Source organism: Coregonus clupeaformis, unplaced genomic scaffold (assembly GCF_020615455.1).
Source record: "Coregonus clupeaformis isolate EN_2021a unplaced genomic scaffold, ASM2061545v1 scaf2239, whole genome shotgun sequence".
Lineage (NCBI taxonomy): Eukaryota > Metazoa > Chordata > Actinopteri > Salmoniformes > Salmonidae > Coregonus > Coregonus clupeaformis.
In genome coordinates, this window is record NW_025535693.1 from 44,789 (window position 1) to 64,939 (window position 20,151).

Genomic DNA, 20,151 nt, shown 5'->3' on the forward strand with positions numbered 1-20,151 from the left:
GTATGAATAATTATTCATTATAAATGACTAATAATTATTCATTATTAACTATGAGTTACAATGTACTTACAGCAGTAAGCCTAAGCCTAACCCTAACTTTAGCCCTAACCCTAACCCTAACACTAACCCTATGTAGTCCTAAATACAGTGTACAGTAGGTACAATGTAACAATGTTTAATAATTACAATACGTGTTACACTGTAATTACAGGAATAATTACACGGTAAGAAGGGCACTGTAATGTAAAGAGTAACCAACATGTAAAACATACTACATTTGTTTTGCATTTGAGTTCACATATAAAACATACTGCATGTGTTTTACATATGTGTTCACATGCCACAACCTTGGGCCAGTTCTAAATGTGTTGACTTTTCCATGCAAACACTAGAGGATGAGAAACATACAGCTGTGACACACTATGGTCATGTAAGAACCATGGTATGGGTTTGAACAGAACAGAACAGAACATACATTACTCCTAAACCAAAATGATTATTTTTAGAAAATATGATTTAATACCACTTTATAAGCAATAATAAAATAATAATATATATTTTTTTTTCATATTTGTTTTCTCATTAGAGATTCATCTCAAGGCTCTACGTAGGCAAAAATAAAAAGACAAAAAAAGACAACCTACATACATTTTATGAATTTATAAAATTGTAAATTCATGTAGAATTAGATTGAACTGTGGCAGACCTTCAGAATAACAAAGATAACAACTGTTATTGTATCAAAAAAGTGCTTTTTAAGTAGAAGAAACAAAACCAATTTGGGTTAGAATCAAAACAGTAGCTAAGTTATTTTCCACAATGTGTGTGATCAATCACAAGGTCATCACTAACTGTAAACACTAACTTGGAACCAAAATGAAGAACTTGATTGAATACATGGTATTTATCACTTAAAGCGGTGCCACTGAGACGCTTCTGCTGATGGAATGTCAGAAAGAGGAGGCTCTTGGTTGACATTATAAAGAAGTGTGTAGGCAATCACACATTATTGGAATGGCTACAATCTTGGAACATATTAGTAATTCAGTTTGTTACCTGGCTCTCTGACACCATTTTTTTTAACGGAAAACACAACTGATAAGGAATCACTTAATGTTATTGTCCTATGGCTGATTGGGTATAAACTCATTGGTGAGACTATTATGACGCTTGCCTTATGTTCAACACCTGACTCAACCCCATCCCTAACTCCAACTCTAACCCCAGCCTTATCTACATGGCTCTCTGGCCCCCAAAAATGTATGGAAAGCCTAACTGATAAGGAATCACCTAATCTTACAGTATCGTCCTATGGCTGATTGGCTCTTGACTGACCAATGATGTTGCCCTGGAACTGGGGCAGCACTTCTGAGTGTGTATATAAAGCAGGGGCGCAGGTGAACCTCACTCATTGACAGGATCATACAGCAACCATGATTTCTCTGGTCTTCATTCTGCTCATTGGAGCCGCTTGTGAGTATATGATACATACTCCCATACAATCAGAACATCTACAAATGAAGTAGATGGGTCATGGCACAAAAGTTTGTCAAACCTTTCCTCTTGTTTGTAAAAAATATATTGTATTTTAGAGATATCAAACAACTATCATTCTTTTTAGTTTAACTTTACAATGTCATTATCATGTTTTTCACAATCTCGAAAGGTGAGGCACTGTGTCAATGCTAACTGAGAGTTCTCTCTGTTTCTAGTTTCCACGGAGGACGACAAGATCGTTGGAGGGTACGAGTGCAAGCCCTACTCCCAGCCCCACCAGGTGTCTCTGAACGTTGGGTACCACTTCTGTGGTGGCTCCCTGGTCAACAAGAACTGGGTTGTGTCTGCTGCTCACTGCTACATGTCGTGAGTAAACTACATACCTGTACATGGAGTATCCTATGTGCTTATAGATGAGTAAGACTTCCATTTGATTAATACATTCAATATGTGTACTGGTACATCAAGCTGCCTCACGCTACAGAAAGAGGAGATAGGCTCCTGCTCTTATGAGCCATTCCGGCTCGCACACGCCAAGGCATTTGCAAGGCCATTTATTTACTTTACATGTCTGTCATGGCTTAACAACATCCGATTTTCCAGATTACAGTATATCATGCAGCTCACTTCACTTGCACCCCAAGGCTCAGCACAGAACACCATCAACTGATGAAAGACTTTCCTTTCCATCTTTCTCTCAACTCTCTCTCTCTCTCTCTTTCACCCAAAGCCGTGTGGAGGTGCGTCTGGGCGAGCACAACATTGCCAGGACTGAGGGTAACGAGCAGTTCATCTCTTCTTCCCGCGTCATCCCCCACCCCAACTACAGCTCCTACAACATCAACAATGACATCATGCTGATCAAGCTGAGCAAGCCCGCCACCCTCAACACCTACGTGCAGCCTGTTGCTCTGCCCACCAGCTGTGCCCCCGCTGGCACCAAGTGTGTCGTCTCTGGATGGGGAAACACCATGAGCTCCAGTGAGTACAGCACCAACGTCAATACTTTCATGTATTTTGGGGCTAGGTTATAAAATATACTTGGTCTGGTAACCATTGCCAGTGTTCAGATGTAAATGATACATAATAGACATGTTCTGCCTTTCACTCCCCCTTCTTTCTTTCTATCCATTATTTCATTTCTCATCCATCCTTACAGCCGCCGATAGCGACAAGCTGCAGTGCCTGAACCTCCCCATCCTGTCTTTCAAAGACTGTGACAACTCCTACCCTGGTCAGATCACTAATGCCATGTTCTGCGCTGGATTCCTGGAGGGAGGCAAGGACTCTTGCCAGGTACTGAACAGCACTGACCTGTAGAGGCTAGTCCTGCTCTACTACTGCCTCTGACCAGCTTATCAAAACTATTAGGACCAAAAATACAGTACAGAGAAACAGTGAAGTAAATCTCTCATTCTCTCTCTCTCTCAGGGTGACTCCGGTGGCCCCGTGGTGTGCAACGGTGAGCTGCAGGGTGTTGTGTCCTGGGGATATGGCTGTGCCGAGCCCGGTAACCCCGGTGTCTACGCCAAGGTAAGAATATAGGCTTCTGCTGCTAAATTTGTGGGATAAAGCATCATGTAGTTTCAAATACAGTGGGGAAAAAAAGTATTTAGTCAGCCAGGAATTGTGCAAGTTCTCCCACTTAAAAAGATGAGAGAGGCCTGTAATTTTCATCATAGGTACACGTCAACTATGACAGACAAAATGTGAAGAAAAAAATCCAGAAAATCACATTGTAGGATTTTTAATGAATTTATTTGCAAATTATGGTGGAAAATAAGTATTTGGTCAATAACAAAAGTTTCTCAATACTTTGTTATAAACCCTTTGTTGGCAATGACACAGGTGAAACATTTTCTGTAAGTCTTCACAAGGTTTTCACACACTGTTGCTGGTATTTTGGCCCATTCCTCCATGCAGATCTCCTCTAGAGCAGGACCTTGAAATGCTTCTTACGAAGCCACTCCGTTGCCCGGGCGGTGTGTTTGGGATCATTGTCATGCTGATAGACCCAGCCACGTTTCATCTTTAATGCCCTTCAAATCAAATCAAATCAAATTTTATTGGTCACATGCGCCGAATACAACAGGTGCAGACATTACAGTGAAATGCTTACTTACAGCCCTTAACCGACAGTGCATTTATTTTAAACAAAAAAGTAAGAATAAAACAACAACACAAAAAGTGTTGAGAAAAAAAGAGCAGAAGTAAAATAAAGTGACAGTAGGGAGGCTTTATATACAGGGGGGTACCGTTGCAGAGTCAATGTGCGGGGGCACCGGCTAGTTGAGGTAGTTGAGGTAATATGTACATGTGGGTAGAGTTAAAGTGACTATGCATAAATACTTAACAGAGTAGCAGCAGCGTAAAAGGATGGGGTGGGGGGCAGTGCAAATAGTCCGGGTAGCCATGATTAGCTGTTCAGGAGTCTTATGGCTTGGGGGTAGAAGCTGTTGAGAAGTCTTTTGGACCTAGACTTGGCACTCCGGTACCGCTTGCCGTGCGGTAGCAGAGAGAACAGTCTATGACTAGGGTGGCTGGAGTCTTTGACAATTTTGAGGGCCTTCCTCTGACACCGCCTGGTATAGAGGTCCTGGATGGCAGGAAGCTTTGCCCCAGTGATGTACTGGGCGTACGCACTACCCTCTGTAGTGCCTTGCGGTCGGAGGCCAAGCAGTTGCCATACCAGGCGGTGATGCAACCAGTCAGGATGCTCTCGATGGTGCAGCTGTAGAATTTTTGAGGATCTGAGGACCCATGCCAAATCTTTTTAGTCTCCTGAGGGGGAATAGGCTTTGTCGTGCCCTCTTCACGACTGTCTTGGTGTGTTTGGACCATGATAGTTCATTGGTGATGTGGACACCAAGGAACTTGAAGCTCTCAACCTGTTCCACTACAGCCCCGTCGATGAGAATGGGGGCGTGCTCAGTCCTCTTTTGTTTCCTGTAGTCCACAATCATCTCCTTTGTCTTGGTCACGTTGAGGGAGAGGTTGTTGTCCTGGCACCACACGGCCAGATCTCTGACCTCCTCCCTATAGGCTGTCTCATCGTTGTCGGTGATCAGGCCTACCACTGTTGTGTTGTCGGCAAACTTAATGATGGTGTTGGAGTCGTGCCTGGCCATGCAGTCATGGGTGAACAGAGAGTACAGGAGGGGACTGAGCACGCACCCCTGAGGGGCCCCCGTGTTGAGGATCAGTGTGGCAGATGTGTTGTTACCTACCCTTACCACCTGGGGCAGCCCATCAGGAAGTCCAGGATCCAGTTGCAGAGGGAGGTGTTTAGTCCCAGGATCCTTAGCTTAGTGATGAGCTTAGAGGGCACTATGGTGTTGAATGCTGAGCTGTAGTCAATGAATAGCATTCTCACGTAGGTGTTCCTCTTGTCCAGGTGGGAAAGGGCAGTGTGGAGTGCGATAGAGATTGCATCATCTGTGGATCTGTTGGGGCGGTATGCAAATTGGAGTGGGTCTAGGGTTTCTGGGATTATGCTGTTGATGTGAGCCATGACCAGTCTTTCAAAGCACTTCATGGCTACAGACGTCAGTGCTACGGGTCGGTAGTCATTTAGGCAGGTTATCTTAGAGTTCTTGGGCACGGGGACTATGGTGGTCTGCTTGAAACATGTTGGTATTACAGACTCAGTCAGGGACATGTTGAAAATGTCAGTGAAGACACTTGCCAGTTGGTCAGCACATGCTCGGAGTACATGTCCTGGTAATCCGTCTGGCCCTGCGGCCTTGTGAATGTTGACCTGCTTAAAAGTCTTACTCACATCGGCTACGGAGAGCGTGATCACATAGTCATCCGGAACAGCTGGTGCTCTCATTTATGCTTCAGTGTTGCTTGCCTCGAAGCGAGCATAGAAGTGGTTTAGCTCGTCTGGTAGGCTTGTGTCACTGGGCAGCTCGCGGCTGTGCTTCCCTTTGTAGTCTGTAATAGTTTTCAAGCCCTGCCACATCCGACGAGCGTCAGAGCCAGTGTAGTATGATTCAATCTTAGACCTGTATTGACTCTTTGCCTGTTTGATGGTTCGTCGGAGGTCATAGCGGGATTTCTTATAAGCGTCCGGGTTAGAGTCCCGTTCCTTGAAAGCGGCAGCTCTACCCTTTAGCTCAGTGCGGATGTTTCCTGTAATCCATGGCTTCTGGTTGGGGTATGTACGTACGGTCACTGTGGGGACGACATCATCGATGCACTTATTGATGAAGCCAGTGACTGATGTGGTGTACTCCTCAATGCTGTCTGAAGAATCCCGGAACATGTTCCAGTCTGTGCTAGCAAAACAGTCCTGTAGCTTAGCATCTGCGTCATCTGACCACTTTTTATTAACCGAATCACTGGTGCTTCCTGCTTCAGTTTTTGCTTATAAGCAGGAATCAGGAGGATAGAGTTATGGTCAGATTTGCCAAATGGAGGGCGAGGGAGAGCTTTGTATGCGTCTCTGTGTGTGGAGTAAAGGTGGTCTAGAGTTTTTTTCCCTCTGGTTGCACATTTAACATGCTGGTAGAAATTAGGTAGAACGGATTTAAGTTTCCCTGCATTAAAGTCCCCGGCCACTAGGAGCGCTGCATCTGGATGAGCGTTTTCCTGTTGATTAATGGCCTTGTACAACTCATTCAGTGCAATCTTAATGCCAGCATTGGTTTGTGGTGGTAAATAGACAGCTATGAAAAATATAGATGAAAACTCTCTTGGTAAATAGTGTGGTCTACAGCTTATCATAAGATACTCTACCTCAGGCGAGCAAAACCTCGAGACTTCCTTAGTATTTGATTTTGTGCACCAGCTGTTGTTTACAAATATACACAGACCGCCACCCCTTGTCTTACCAGAGTCAGCCGTTCTGTCCTGCCGATGTAGCGTATAGCCTGCTAGCTGAATGTTATCATTGTTGTCGTTCAGCCACGACTCCGTGAAACATAAGATATTACAGTTTTTAATGTCCCGTTGGTAGGATAACCGTAATCTTAAATCGTCCATTTTATTCTCAAAAGATTGAACGTTGGCTAATAGGATTGATGGAAGAGGCAGTTTACTCGCTCGCCGTCGGATCCTTACAAGGCATCCGGATCTGCGTCCGCGATAACTCCGTCTCTTCCTCACGCGAATGACGGGGATTTGGGCCTTGTCGGGTGTCTGTGTGATATCCTTCGCGGCCGCCTCGTTGAAGAAAAAATCTTCGTCCAATGCGAGGTGAGTAATCGCTGTCCTGATATCCAGAAGCTCTTTTTGGTTATAAGAGACGATGGCAGAAACATTATGTACAAAATAAATTACAAATAACGCGGAAAAACACACATAATAGTACAATTGGTTAGAGGGTTGGTTAGAGGGCTGTAAAACGGCAGCCATCTTCTCCGGCGCTGTTCTATACCTTGCTGATGAAAGGAGGTTTTCACTCAAAATCTCACGATACATGGCCCCATTCATTCTTTCCTTTACACGGATCAGTCGTCCTGGTCCCTTTGCAGAAAAACAGCCCCAAAGCATGATGTTTCCACCCCCATGCTTCACAGTAGGTATGGTGTTCTTTGGATGCAACTCAGCATTCTTTGTCCTCCAAACACGACGAGTTGAGTTTTTACCAAAAAGTTATATTTTGGTTTCATCTGACCATATGACATTCTCCCAATCCTCTTCTGGATCATCCAAATGCACTCTAGCAAACTTCAGACGGGCCTGGACATGTACTGGCTTAAGCAGGGGGACACGTCTGGCACTGCAGACGTGTCCCCCAGATCGAGGGATATTATCAGTGGTCTTGTATGTCTTCCATTTCCTAATAATTGCTCCCACAGTTGATTTCTTCAAACCAAGCTGCTTACCTATTGCAGATTCAGTCTTCCCAGCCTGGTGCAGGTCTATAATTTTGTTTCTGGTGTCCTTTGACAGCTCTTTGGTCTTGGCCATAGTGGTGTTTGGAGTGTGACTGTTTGAGGTTGTGGACAGGTGTCTTTTATACTGATAAGTTCAAACAGGTGCCATTAATACAGGTAACGAGTGGAGGACAGAGGAGCCTCTTAAAGAAGAAGTTACAGGTCTGTGAGAGCCAGAAATCTTGTTTGTTTGTAGGTGACCAAATAATTATTTTCCACCATAATTTGCAAATAAATTCATAAAAAATCCTACAATGTGATTTTCTGGATTATTTTTTCTCAATTTGTCTGTCATAGTTGACGTGTACCTATGATGAAAATTACAGGCCTCTCTCATCTTTTTAAGTGGGAGAACTTGCACAATTGGTGGCTGACTAAATACTTGTTTCCCCCACTGTAAATACTATAATGGGTTTGTGACAGCATTCCTTTATTAGACCACTGGTTCATCCCTGTCACAACTACATGTTTCTAACTTCAATAATACCAACTTTATCCCAGATCTACAGTAACTTGGCCCTGTGTCTACTGATGTCTCACTTCTCCTTCTCTTCCTCCAGGTGTGCATCTTCAACGACTGGCTGACCAGCACCATGGCCACCTACTAAGTCTGATCCTAGCTTGGGTCCTCCAGTACAGTCCCACAACTGTACATCATCCTGTGCAGTTCAACATTCACCTATTGTACTGGAGACAAAAAACATTTGATGAATAAAGTATTTAAAATAATTTCAGTCTACTGAGTCTGTTTTCTACTGAGTCTGACCATTGTAAGCAAAACAATTGGAAAATGCTTTCTTCATGCTTTTTGTATGCATTATAAATGCTGTATTTATGCTTTCTTCATACTTTATTAATGTTCACTAATCGAATGCGTCAGATTAAGCATATTTTCATGGGTATCACACTTTTTTTGTCTTGATATGACTTCAGTCTGCCACAGTTAAGCTGAAATGATGCCATTGTCATACATTATGATACAGATGACAAAGCTCTAGATGTCCTCGGTAGTTTGAAGATGCATTCCGGAGCAAGGGAGCACATATTATCCCTCCCAATTTCTCAAAATGAAGTTCCAAAAGATAAAGTCACTTATTTTTACAGAGGTAGCTAGACACTGCCACACTAGCAGTCCAGTAGATTAAAAACACAACACCACAACTCAATAGAGTTCTCATTCATTTATTTAATGCTCAGAATTCTACTATGAAAATCATATTTTATGAGACATAGGAACTCTTCTGTACAGAAACTGTGTTGTTTACTCTTCTGCCTTGCCCTGTATCATGAAAGAAAATAACAAATCAAAGTCAAGATACAGCTTTTCATTCTTAACATATTCTGCATAGCCAACATTTGAATTTGCCTTTGTTGGTCAACTTGAATTATATTTCTTTACCGCTGTGGAAATTGGACATGGTTCAAGTGTGTGTTGATCAGCAGCTCTGTACCTTTCTGGAGTTGTGGGTCTTGGCCCTGAGTTTGTTGACCTGGGACTTAGCAATGTCAGCGTGCTCCTCAGTGTCCTTCAGCTCATGCTGAACCTTACAGAACTTGGAAATGTGCTGGTTGGCTTGTTCCTCCTGGGTTAGGGGATAGAGGAACAACACCAGGGGTTTATCAGGACAGCTCAACATTAGAACAGTCAGACAGAACTTCCAGATATGGTCTCAGAAGTTTTGTTACTCACAGATTCCTCCACCTGACTCTTGTAGGCCTTGACCTTCAGCTCCAGCTTGTCCACCAGGTCCTGAAGTCTATTGATGTTCTTCTTATCCTCCTCAGTCTGGGGGGAGAACATCCATGTATCACTGCCCACACTCAGATCCAGACTACAAACGCCAGTCTTGGTTAAGGGTTTATGATGGTGTGTCCCTTTTACATGGTACAGTAAGTGAGCTCCTTGACCCTGTGCTAATTTTTGCGGACTCCCTTGACGGCATCTCTACCTCTCTTCTGCTTGGCATCCATCTCATTCTTCAGAATGAGTCCCTGCTAACTCACCCTGGAGTCCAGTTTCTGTAGCTGCTTCTTGCCACCCTTCATGGCCAGGTTCTCAGCCTCAGCCAGACGATGCTGCAGGTCCTTGACTGTAGCTTCCAGGTTCTTCTTCATCCTCTCCAGGTGAGCGTGGAATGTAGATAAACAGGATTGGCGTGATGAGGGCAGGAGGACAGTGCTACCCAAGAATCCAAGTCTCTGAGATATGTTTTCTGGAACACTGGAATAGGTCACATATTATGAGGACTTACATCAGTGATGGCCTTCTTTGCCTTCTCCTCTGCGTTCCTGGCCTCCTGGACGGTGTCGTCCACCTCCCGCTGCACCTGCACCATGTCAGCCTCCAGCTTCTTCTTTGGTGTTCAGAAGGCTGGTGTTCTGGAGGTGGTACAACAATGATTGATCAGTGATTCGTTCAAATTCTGTATTAAGAGCACATACAAGTCACACAGGATGTACGTTTCATACATACAAGTGTTTCCCCAAGAAATATGTACCTGGGTGTGCAGCAGTGTCTGTAACCTCCTCACTCATCATTATTCATGATTAATTCATGATTTTTCTTAATTATGGCATTATCATCAGGATTCATTTAGAAGTGTTCAAAAAACATCTTATCTACTCACTTAGAAAGAAAATTACTCCAGCCATTCACCATTCAGTTCCTGTTGGGCAAAACATAACCCAAAACACAACCAAAACAAACTGCAAATGCATCCAACAGGTTTGCGCGCTAGGAATATTGGACCAAATACTAAACTTTTTGACCACTTTAGTACATTATAAATGAATTTGTCCAAATACTTATGACTTCTTCAAACGGGGACTAGATACATAAAGTGCTTAATTTCTAAACGGTAAAAAAACAGATATGTATGAAAATACCTTCAAATAAAAGGTGACGTTCTGTACTGTTGTCGCATATGAAATATTTGATCTCAAATCGAAAATGCTGGAGTATAGAGCTAAATGTAAAATTGTAGCTTCACTGTCAAATACATATAGAGGTGGGTGTAGTATATATAGCGGTATTAATAAAGTAATACTTTGAGAAAAATTAAAACAATTGGACATAGTTTGAGGCTTTAGAGTTGCTTGTTAACTGTCAGAATGGCCAGCCACATTCTGTAAAATAAACAGAATCACTGTCTTCCTGTTTGATGCACAGTTGAACATACGGGTAACAATAAGGTAAGAAAGTAGTACTAAGCTACAGTTGAAGTCGGAAGTTTACATTCACTTAAGTTGGAGTCATTAACACTCGTTATTCAACCACTCCACAAATGTCTTGTTAACAAACTATAGTTTTGGCAAGTCGGTTATGTCTACTTTGTGCATGACACAAGTAATTTTTCCAACAATTGTTTACAGACAGATTATTTCACTTATAATTCACTGTATCAATATACCAGTGGGTCAGAAGTTTACATACCTTTAAACAGCTTGGAAAATTCCAGAAAATGATGTCATGGCTTTAAAAGCTTCTGATAGGCTAATTTACATCATTTAAGTCAATTGGAGGTGTACAGTGAGGGAAAAAAGTATTTGATCCCCTGCTGATTTTGTACGTTTGCCCACTGACAAAGAAATGATCAGTCTATAATTTTAATAGTAGATTTATTTGAACAGTGAGAGACAAAATAACAACAAAAAAATCCTGAAAAACGCATGTCAAAAATGTTATAAATTGATTTGCATTTTTAATGAGGGAAATAAGTATTTGACCCCTCTGCTAAACATGACTTAGGACTTGGTGGCAAAACCCTTGTTGGCAATCACAGAGGTCAGACTTTTCTTGTAGTTGGCCACCAGGTTTGCACACATCTCAGGAGGGATTTTGTCCCACTCCTCTTTGCAGATCTTCTCCAGGTCATTAAGGTTTCGAGGCTGACGTTTGGCAACTCGAACCTTCAGCTTCCTCCACAGATGTTCTATGGGATTAAGGTCTGGAGATTGGCTAGGCCAATCCAGGACCTTAATGTGCCTCTTCTTGAGCCACTCCTTTGTTGCCTTGGCCATGTGTTTTGGGTCATTGTCATGCTGGAATACCCATCCACGACCCATTTTCAATGCCCTGGCTGAGGGAAGGAGGTTCTCACCCAAGATTTGACGGTACATGGCCCCGTCCATCGTCCCCCCAAAGCATAATGTTTCCACCTCCATGTTTGACGGTGGGGATGGTGTTCTTGGGGTCATAGGCAGCATTCCTCTTCCTCCAAACACGGCGAGTTGAGTTGATGCCAAAGAGCTCCATTTTGGTCTCATCTGACCACAACACTTTCACCCAGTTCTCCTCTGAATCATTCAGATGTTCATTGGCAAACTTCAGACGGGCGTGTATATGTGCTTTCTTGAGCAGGGGGACCTTGCGGGCGCTGCAGTATTTCAGTCCTTCACGGCGTAGTGTGTTACCAATTGTTTTCTTGGTGACTATGGTCCCAGCTGCCTTGAGATCATTGACAATATCCTCCCGTGTAGTTCTGGGCTGATTCCTCACCGTTCTCATGATCATTGCTACTCCACGAGGTGAGATCTTGCATGGAGCCCCAGGCCGAGGGAGATTGACAGTTCTTTTGTGTTTCTTCCATTTGCGAATAATCGCACTAACTGTTGTCACCTTCTCACCAAGCTGCTTGGCGATGGTCTTGTAGCCCATTCCAGCCTTGTGTAGGTCTACAATCTTGTCCCTGACATCCTTGGAGAGCTCTTTGGTCTTGGCCATGGTGGAGAGTTTGGAATCTGATTGATTGCTTCTGTGGACAGGTGTCTTTTATACAGTTACAAGCTGAGATTAGGAGCACTCCCTTTAAGAGTGTGCTCCTAATCTCAGCTCGTTACCTGTATAAAAGACACCTGGGAGCCAGAAATCTTTCTGATTGAGAGGGGGTCAAATACTTATTTCCCTAATTAAAATGCAAATCAATTTATAACATTTTTGACATGCGTTTTTCTGGATTTTTTTGTTGTTATTCTGTCTCTCACTGTTCAAATAAACCTACCATTAAAATTATAGACTGATCATTTCTTTGTCAGTGGGCAAACGTACAAAATCAGCAGGGGATCAAATACTTTTTTCCCTCACTATCAAGGGGTGCTGAAGGTGGGTGTGGTGCATGAATCAAGCGCAGGACGCAGAAGCTCAGTCCAAAAGACTTAAGTGCAATATTCACGTAGAAAATAAGCACAATAAGCCCGAAGGTGAAATAACGGCACACACAGGCGTCAAACAAACGCTGCACTAACATGTGCGAAAAACCTCTCCAAAACACTGGAGGGAAGTACGTAGCTCCAACACAAAACAGAAGAGCAATCACACACAAAGACAAACACACACAACGAGAACTAAATAGGACACTAACGAGGACTAACAAGACACAGGTGTACAACATCAAGACAAAACCAAACGAACATGAAACATAGATCGGTGGCAGCTAGTACTCCGGGGACGACGACCGCCGAAGCCTGCCCGAACCAGGAGGAGGAGCAGCCTCGGCCGAAACCGTGACAGTACCCCCCCTTGACGCGCGGCTCCAGCCGTGCGCCGACCCCGGCCTCGGGGACGACCAGGAGGACGCGGAGCAGGGCGCGCGGGATGGTCCCGGTGGAACTCCGACAGGAGAGATGGGTCTAGGATGTCCCTCCACGGCACCCAGCACCGCTCCTCCGGGCCGTACCCATCCCACTCCACGAGATACTGGAGACCCCCCATCCAGCGTCTTGAGTCCAAGATGGACCGAACGGTGTACGCCGGAGCCCCCTCGATGTCCAGTGGGGGCGGAGGAGTCTCCCCTATCTCATTGTCCTGGAGTGGACCAGCTACCACCGGCCTGAGAAGAGACACATGGAACGAGGGGTTAATATTCTTATACTCAACAGGTAGATGTAACCTATAACACACCTCGTTCAATCTTCTCAGGACTTTAAAGGGCCCCACAAACCGCCGACCCAGCTTCCGGCAGGGCAGGCGGAGGGGTAGGTTTCTGGTAGAGAGCCAGACTCGATCTCCGGGTGCGTACACCGGCCCCTCACTGCGGTGGAGATCGGCGCCGCCTTGTGACGAAGGACGGCCCGCTGCAGGTGGACGTGGGCAGCGTTCCACGTCTCTTCCGAGCGCCTCATCCAATCATCCACCGCAGGGGGCCTCGATCTGGCTCTGCTGCCAAGGTGCCAGAACCGGCTGGTAACCTAACACACATTGGAAGGGGGGTTAGGTTGGTAGAGGAGTGGCGGAGAGAGTTCTGGGCCATCTCGGCCCAGGGAATGTACCGTGCCCACTCCTCCGGCCGGCCCTGGCAATACGACCTCAGAAACCTACCCACATCCTGGTTGACACGTTCTACCTGCCCGTTACTCTCCGGGTGGTACCCTGAGGTAAGGCTAACCGAGACCCCCAAATGCTCCATGAACGCTCTCCAAACACGGGAGGTAAACTGGGGGGCCTCGATCAGACACTATATCCTCGGGTACCCCGTAATGCCGGAAGACGTGGGTAAATAGGGCCTCAGCGGTCTGTAGGGCAGTAGGAAGACCCGACATAGGGAGAAGACGACAGGCCTTAGAGAACCGGTCCACAACGACCAGGATGGTGGTATTCCCCTGAGAGAGGGGAAGGTCTGTCACAAAATCCACCGAGAGGTGGGACCATGGTCGTTGTGGAACGGGCAGGGGTTGTAACTTACCCCTGGGCAGATGTCGGGGCGCCTTACACTGGGCGCACACCGAGCAGGAGGAGACATAAACCCTCACATCCCTAGCCAAAGTAGGCCACCAGTATTTAGTGCTAAGGCAATGCACTGTCCGGCCAATACCCGGATGTCCAGAGGAGGGTGACGTGTGAGCCCAGTAAATGAGTCGATCCCGAATCTAGAGCGGAACGTACTTCCGACCCTCAGGACACTGTGGAGGGCTGGGGTCGTGCACGTAACGCCGCTCGATTTCGGCATCGACCTCCCACACCACCGGTGCCACAAGGCAAGACTCCGGTAGTATGGGAGTAGGCTCAACGGACCTCTCCTCCGTGTCATACCGCCGGGACAGCGCATCTGCCTTACCATTCTGGGACCCAGGGATGTACGTGATTTTAAATACGAACCTGGTGAGAAACATACTCCATCGAGCCTGGCGAGGGTTCAGTCTCTCGCTGCCCGGATGTACTCCAGGTTCCGATGGTCAGTCAAAATGAGGAAAGGGTGTTGAGCCCCCTCAAGCCAATGCCTCCACACCTTAAGGGCTTGAACTACAGCTAACAGCTCCCTGTCCCCAACGTCATAGTTACGCTCCGCCGGGCTGAGCTTTTTGAGTAAAAAGCACAGGGGCGGAGTTTAGGTGGCGTGCCGGACCGTTGAGAGAGAACGGCCCCTATACCAGCCTCAGACGCGTCTACCTCAACCTGAAAGGGTAATGCGGGATCCGGATGCGCCAGCACCGGAGCCGACGTAAACAGGTCCTTCAGTCTCCTAAAGGCCCTGTCCGCATCAGCTGACCACTGCAGGCGCACCGGACCCCCTTTCAGAAGGGACGTGATGGGAGCTGCCACCTGTCCAAAACCCCGGATAAACCTCCGGTAGTAATTCGCAAAGCCCAAGAACTGCTGCACCTCTTTTACAGTGGTTGGAGTTTGCCAATTACGCACAGCGGACACACGATCCACCTCCATTCTCACCCCTGACGCGGACAACCGATAACCCAAAAAGGAGACCGACTCCTGGAAAAACAGACATTTCTCTGCCTTGACATATAGGTCGTGCTCCAACAGCCTCCTCAATACACGACGCACCAGGGTTATATGCTCGGCTCGGGTAGACGAGTACACCAGAATGTCATCAATGTACACGACCACCCCTTGTCCCTGCATATCCCGGAAAATGTCATCTACGAAGGATTGGAAGACTGATGGAGCATTCATCAACCCATATGGCATGACGAGATATTCGAAATGACCTGACGTGGTACTAAACGCTGTCTTCCATTCGTCGCCCTCCCTAATGCGCACCAAGTTATACGCGCTCCTGAGATCAAATTTTGTGAAAAACCGCGCTCCATGCAATGACTCTGTCATGGTCGCAATCAGAGGGAGTGGATAACTGTATTTCACAGTAATCTGATTGAGACCACGGTAATCAATGCACGGGCGCAACCCTCCATCTTTCTTCTTCACAAAAAAGAAACTCGAGGAGGCGAGAGAAGTGGAGGGCCGAATGTATCCCTGTCTCAAAGATTCGGCTATGTAAGTCTCCATAGCTTTTCTCTCCTCTTGAGACAAAGGATACACGTGGCTCCGTGGGAGCGCTGCTCCTGCCTGGAGATCAATCGCACAATCCCCCTGTCTATGAGGAGGCAACTGCGTCAGCCCTAGTTTTACTAAACACGAGAGCTAAATCCCCATATTCAGGCGGAATGTGCAGTGCGGGCACTTGGTTTGGACTTTCCACCGAAGTCGCCCCACGGAAACACCCAGACATCGCCCCTCGCACTGAGCAGACCACCCATCGAGAGCCCTCTGTTGCCACGAAATAGCAGGGTTATGGGTGCTTAACCAGGGAATTCCCAGCACCACTGGGTACGCAGGAGAGTCGATCAGATACAGCTGTATAGTCTCTTCATGACCCCCCTGCGCACACATCCTAAGTGGTGCTGTGATCTCCTAATCAACCCCGACCCCAACGGGCGGCTGTCTAAGGCATGAACGGGAAAAGGTTTGTCAACAGGTAGGAGAGGGATCCCTAAATCTAAACAAAACTTCCGATCAACAAAATTCCCAGCTGCGCCTGAATCTACTAGCGCCTTATGCTGGGAATGAGGTGCAACCTGTGGAAAACACACAGGTATACAAAAGTGCGCAACAGAAAGCTCTGGGTAAGTGGGACGTCTACTCACCTGGGAGGCCCCCCCCCAGTGCGTGGCCTGTTGTCTTCTCCCCCGGAGAACCCTCCCCAGCACCTGGCCGCAGTGTGCCCTCCACGACCGCACTTGGTGCAGGAGACAGGCCCCCTCGGGCTCCTCCTCCTCCTTTCTCTAGCGCCGGCACCCCCGAGCTCCATAGGGCTCGGCTCGGAGGTGCCGGAGGGCGGAATGGAAGGACCCCCCTCGGGACGTCCACGGGTGGCCAGCAGGGTGTCCAGACGGATGGACATATCGACCAACTGGTCGAAAGTGAGATGGGTATCCCTGCAGGCCAACTCACGTTGAACGTCCTCCCGTAGGCTACATCGAAAATGATCGATGAGGGCCCGTTCATTCCACCCTGCGTCCGCCGCTAGAGTCCGGAACTCTAGAGCAAACGCCTGTGCGCTCCTCCTCCCCTGTCTTAGGTGGACTAGACGCTCCCCCACCGCTTTGCCCTCAGGTGGATGGTCGAACACGGCCTTGAAGCGGCGGGAGAACTCGGCGTAGGAGATGGTGTTGGCGTCCATCTTCCTCCACTCGGCGTTAGCCCACTCCAACGCCTTGCCCGTGAGACAGGAGATGAGGGCGGAAACGCTCTCGTGTCCCGAGGGCACCGGGTGTACAGTGGCCAGGTAGAGCTCCACCTGCAGGAGGAACCCCTGACACCCGGCAGCTGTTCCGTCATACGCCCTCGGGAGCGAGAGCCGAATCCCCCTGGGTTCCGGACCTGGGACTGGTGGACCAGCCGATGGGGTTGGCAGGGTAGGTGGAGGTGTGGGTACCCCGCTGGCCTCCCATCGGTGCAGGGTGTTGATGACGTCCTGTAGAGCGGTCCCCAGTTGTCGTATCTGGTCATCTTGGCCGCGAACATGCTCCTCGAGCGACTCAGGCGTAACTGCAGATCCTGCTGATTCCATTTAGGTGTGTGATTCTGTCAAGGGGTGCTGAAGGTGGGTGTGGTGCATGAATCAAGCGCAGGACGCAGAAGCTCAGTCCAAAAGACTTAAGTGCAATATTCACGTAGAAAATAAGCACAATAAGCCCGAAGGCGAAATAACGGCGCACACAGGCATCAAACAAACGGCGCACTAACATGTGCGAAAAACCTCTCCAAAACACTGGAGGGAAGTACGTAGCTCCAACACAAAACAGAAGAGCAATCACACACAAAGACAAACACACACAACGAGAACTAAATAGGACACTAACGAGGACTAACAAGACACAGGTGTACAACATCAAGACAAAACCAAACGAACATGAAACATAGATCGGTGGCAGCTAGTACTCCGGGGACGACGACCGCCGAAGCCTGCCCGAACCAGGAGGAGGAGCAGCCTCGGCCGAAACCGTGACACTCACTGTACCTGTGGATGTATTTCAAGGCCTACCTTCAAACTCAGTGCCTCTTTGCTTGACATCATGGGAAAATCAAAAGAAATCAGCCAAGACCTCAGAAAAAAAATGTTGACCTCCACAAGTCTGGTTCATCCTTGGGAGCAATTTCCAAACGCCTGAAGGTACCACGTTCATCTGTACAAACAATAGTACGCAAGTATAAACACCATGGGACCACGCAGCCGTCATAAAGCTCAGGAAGGAGATGCGTTCTGTCTCCTAGAGATGAACGTACTTTGGTGCGAAAAGTGCAAATCAATCCCAGAACAACAGCAAAGGACCTTGTGAAGATGCTGGAGGAAACAGGTACAAAAGTATCTATACTGTATCTACAGTAAAACAAGTCCTATATCGACATAACCTGAAAGGCCGCTCAGCAAGGAAGAAGCCACTGCTCCAAAACCGCCATAAAAAAGCCAGACTACGGTTTGCAACTGCACATGGGGACAAAGATCGTACTTTTTGGAGAAATGTCCTCTGGTCTGATGAAACAAAAATAGAACTGTTTGGCCATAATGACCATCGTTATGTTTGGAGTAAAAAGGGGGACGCTTGCAAGCCGAAGATCACCATCCCAACCGTGAAGCACGGGGGTGGCAGCATCATGCTGTGGGGGTGCTTTGCTGCAGGAGGGACTGGTGCACTTCACAAAGTAGATGGCATCATGAGGAAGGAAAATTATGTGGATATATTGAAGCAACATCTCAAGACATCAGTCAGGAAGTTAAAGCTTGGTCGCAAATGGGTCTTCCAAATGGACAATGACCCCAAGCATACTTCCAAAGTTGTGGCAAAATGGCTTAAGGACAACAAAGTCAAGGTATTGGAGTGGCCATCACAAAGCCCTGACCTCAACCCTATAGAAAATGTATTGGCAGAACTGAAAAAGCGTGTGTGAGCAAGGAGGCCTACAAACCTGATTCAGTTACACCAACTCTGTCAGGAGGAATGGGCCAAAATTGACCCAACTTATTGTGGGAAGCTTGTGGAAGGCTACCCGAAATGTTTGACCCAAGTTAAACATATATATGTGTATGCGTATATGTATATGTTTCCCAGTCCCTGCCGATGAAAAACATCCCCACAGCATGATGCTGCCACCACCATGCTTCACTGTGGGGATGGTGTTCTCGGGGTGATGAGAGGTGTTGGGTTTGCGCCAGACATAGCGTTTTCCTTGATGGCCAAAAAGCTCAATTTTAGTCTCATCTGACCAGAGTACCTTCTTCCAAATGTCTGGGGAGTCTCCCACATGCCTTTTGGCGAACACCAAACGTGTTTGCTTATTTTTTTCTTTAAGCAATGGCTTTTTTCTGGCCACTCTTCCATAAAGCCCAGCTCTGTGGAGTGTACGGCTTAAAGTGGTCCTATGGACAGATACTCCAATCTCTGCTGTGGAGCTTTGCAGTTCCTTCAGGGTTATCTTTGGTCTCTTTGTTGCCTCTCTGATTAACGCCCTCCTTGCCTGGTCCGTGAGTTTTGGTGGGCGGCCCTCTCTTGGCAGGTATGTTGTGGTGCCATATTCTTTCAATTTTTTAATAATGGATTTAATGGTGCTCCGTGCGATGTTCAAAGTTTCAGATCTTTTTTATAACCCAACTCTGATCTGTACTTCTCCACAACTTTGTCCCTGACCTTTTTGGAGAGCTCCTTGGTGTTCATGGGGCCGCTTGCTTGGTGATGCCCCTTGCTTAGTGGTGTTGCAGACTCTGGGGCCTTTCAGAACAGTATATATATATATTGAGATCATGTGACAGATCATGTGACACTTAGATAGCACACTGGTGGACTTTATTTAACTAATTATGTGACTTCTGAAGGTAATTGGTTGCACCAGATCTTATTTAGGGCCTTCATAGCAAAGGGGTTGAATACATATGCACGCACCACTTTTACGTTATTTATTTTTTAGAAACAAGTTATTTTTTTCATTCCACTTCACCAATTTTGACTATTTTGTGTATGTCCATTACATGAAACCCAAATACAAATCCATTTAAATTACAGGTTGTAATGCAACAAAATAGGAAAATCGCCAAGGGGGATGAATACTTTTGAAAGGCACTGTAACTCAGTACAGATTACTCGAAAAATTCTACAGTAGGCCTGGATTTTTTTTACAACAGTCATTTGGCTGGATGTTTACATACATACACCAATTGCATATCATTACAGTTGCTGGGTTGATCTGTTAAAATAGCCTCTGAGCTGTCCTAAAGGTAGGATGCACCTTTTGAGGATTTTCAAATCCAAACTGCAGATAAGATCGGGCAATGCATTTAGGAGCTCTTGTTCTGTAATAGCAAAAATCCTAATGTGGTCCTAAAGTGAGCTAAGATAAAGGTGTTACCAAAAAAGGGTGTTACCCAAATGAGTTTCTGTTGATAGGACATGGCAGTGTTGTTTTACAATGTTCAGAATGGCATGTGACTGTGGCTTATACATACAAGGAAAGAGAACTGAGAACTTCTTGTTGTTTTTGACTTGG

General features: G+C 46.5%; 1 protein-coding gene across 1 annotated transcript; it reads left to right on the forward strand.

Annotated features, from left to right (window-relative positions):
• The first annotated feature begins 1,391 nt into the window (after window positions 1-1,391).
• Window positions 1,392-8,108, forward strand: LOC121586162 (trypsin-2-like). The gene is made up of 6 exons (XM_041902664.1): window positions 1,392-1,473; window positions 1,713-1,863; window positions 2,228-2,478; window positions 2,657-2,793; window positions 2,929-3,030; window positions 7,940-8,108. The coding sequence occupies exons 1-6, from the start codon at window positions 1,434-1,436 to the stop codon at window positions 7,985-7,987; spliced, it is 729 nt and encodes a 242-aa protein (XP_041758598.1). The 5' UTR covers window positions 1,392-1,433; the 3' UTR covers window positions 7,988-8,108.
• Window positions 8,109-20,151: the final 12,043 nt, after the last annotated feature.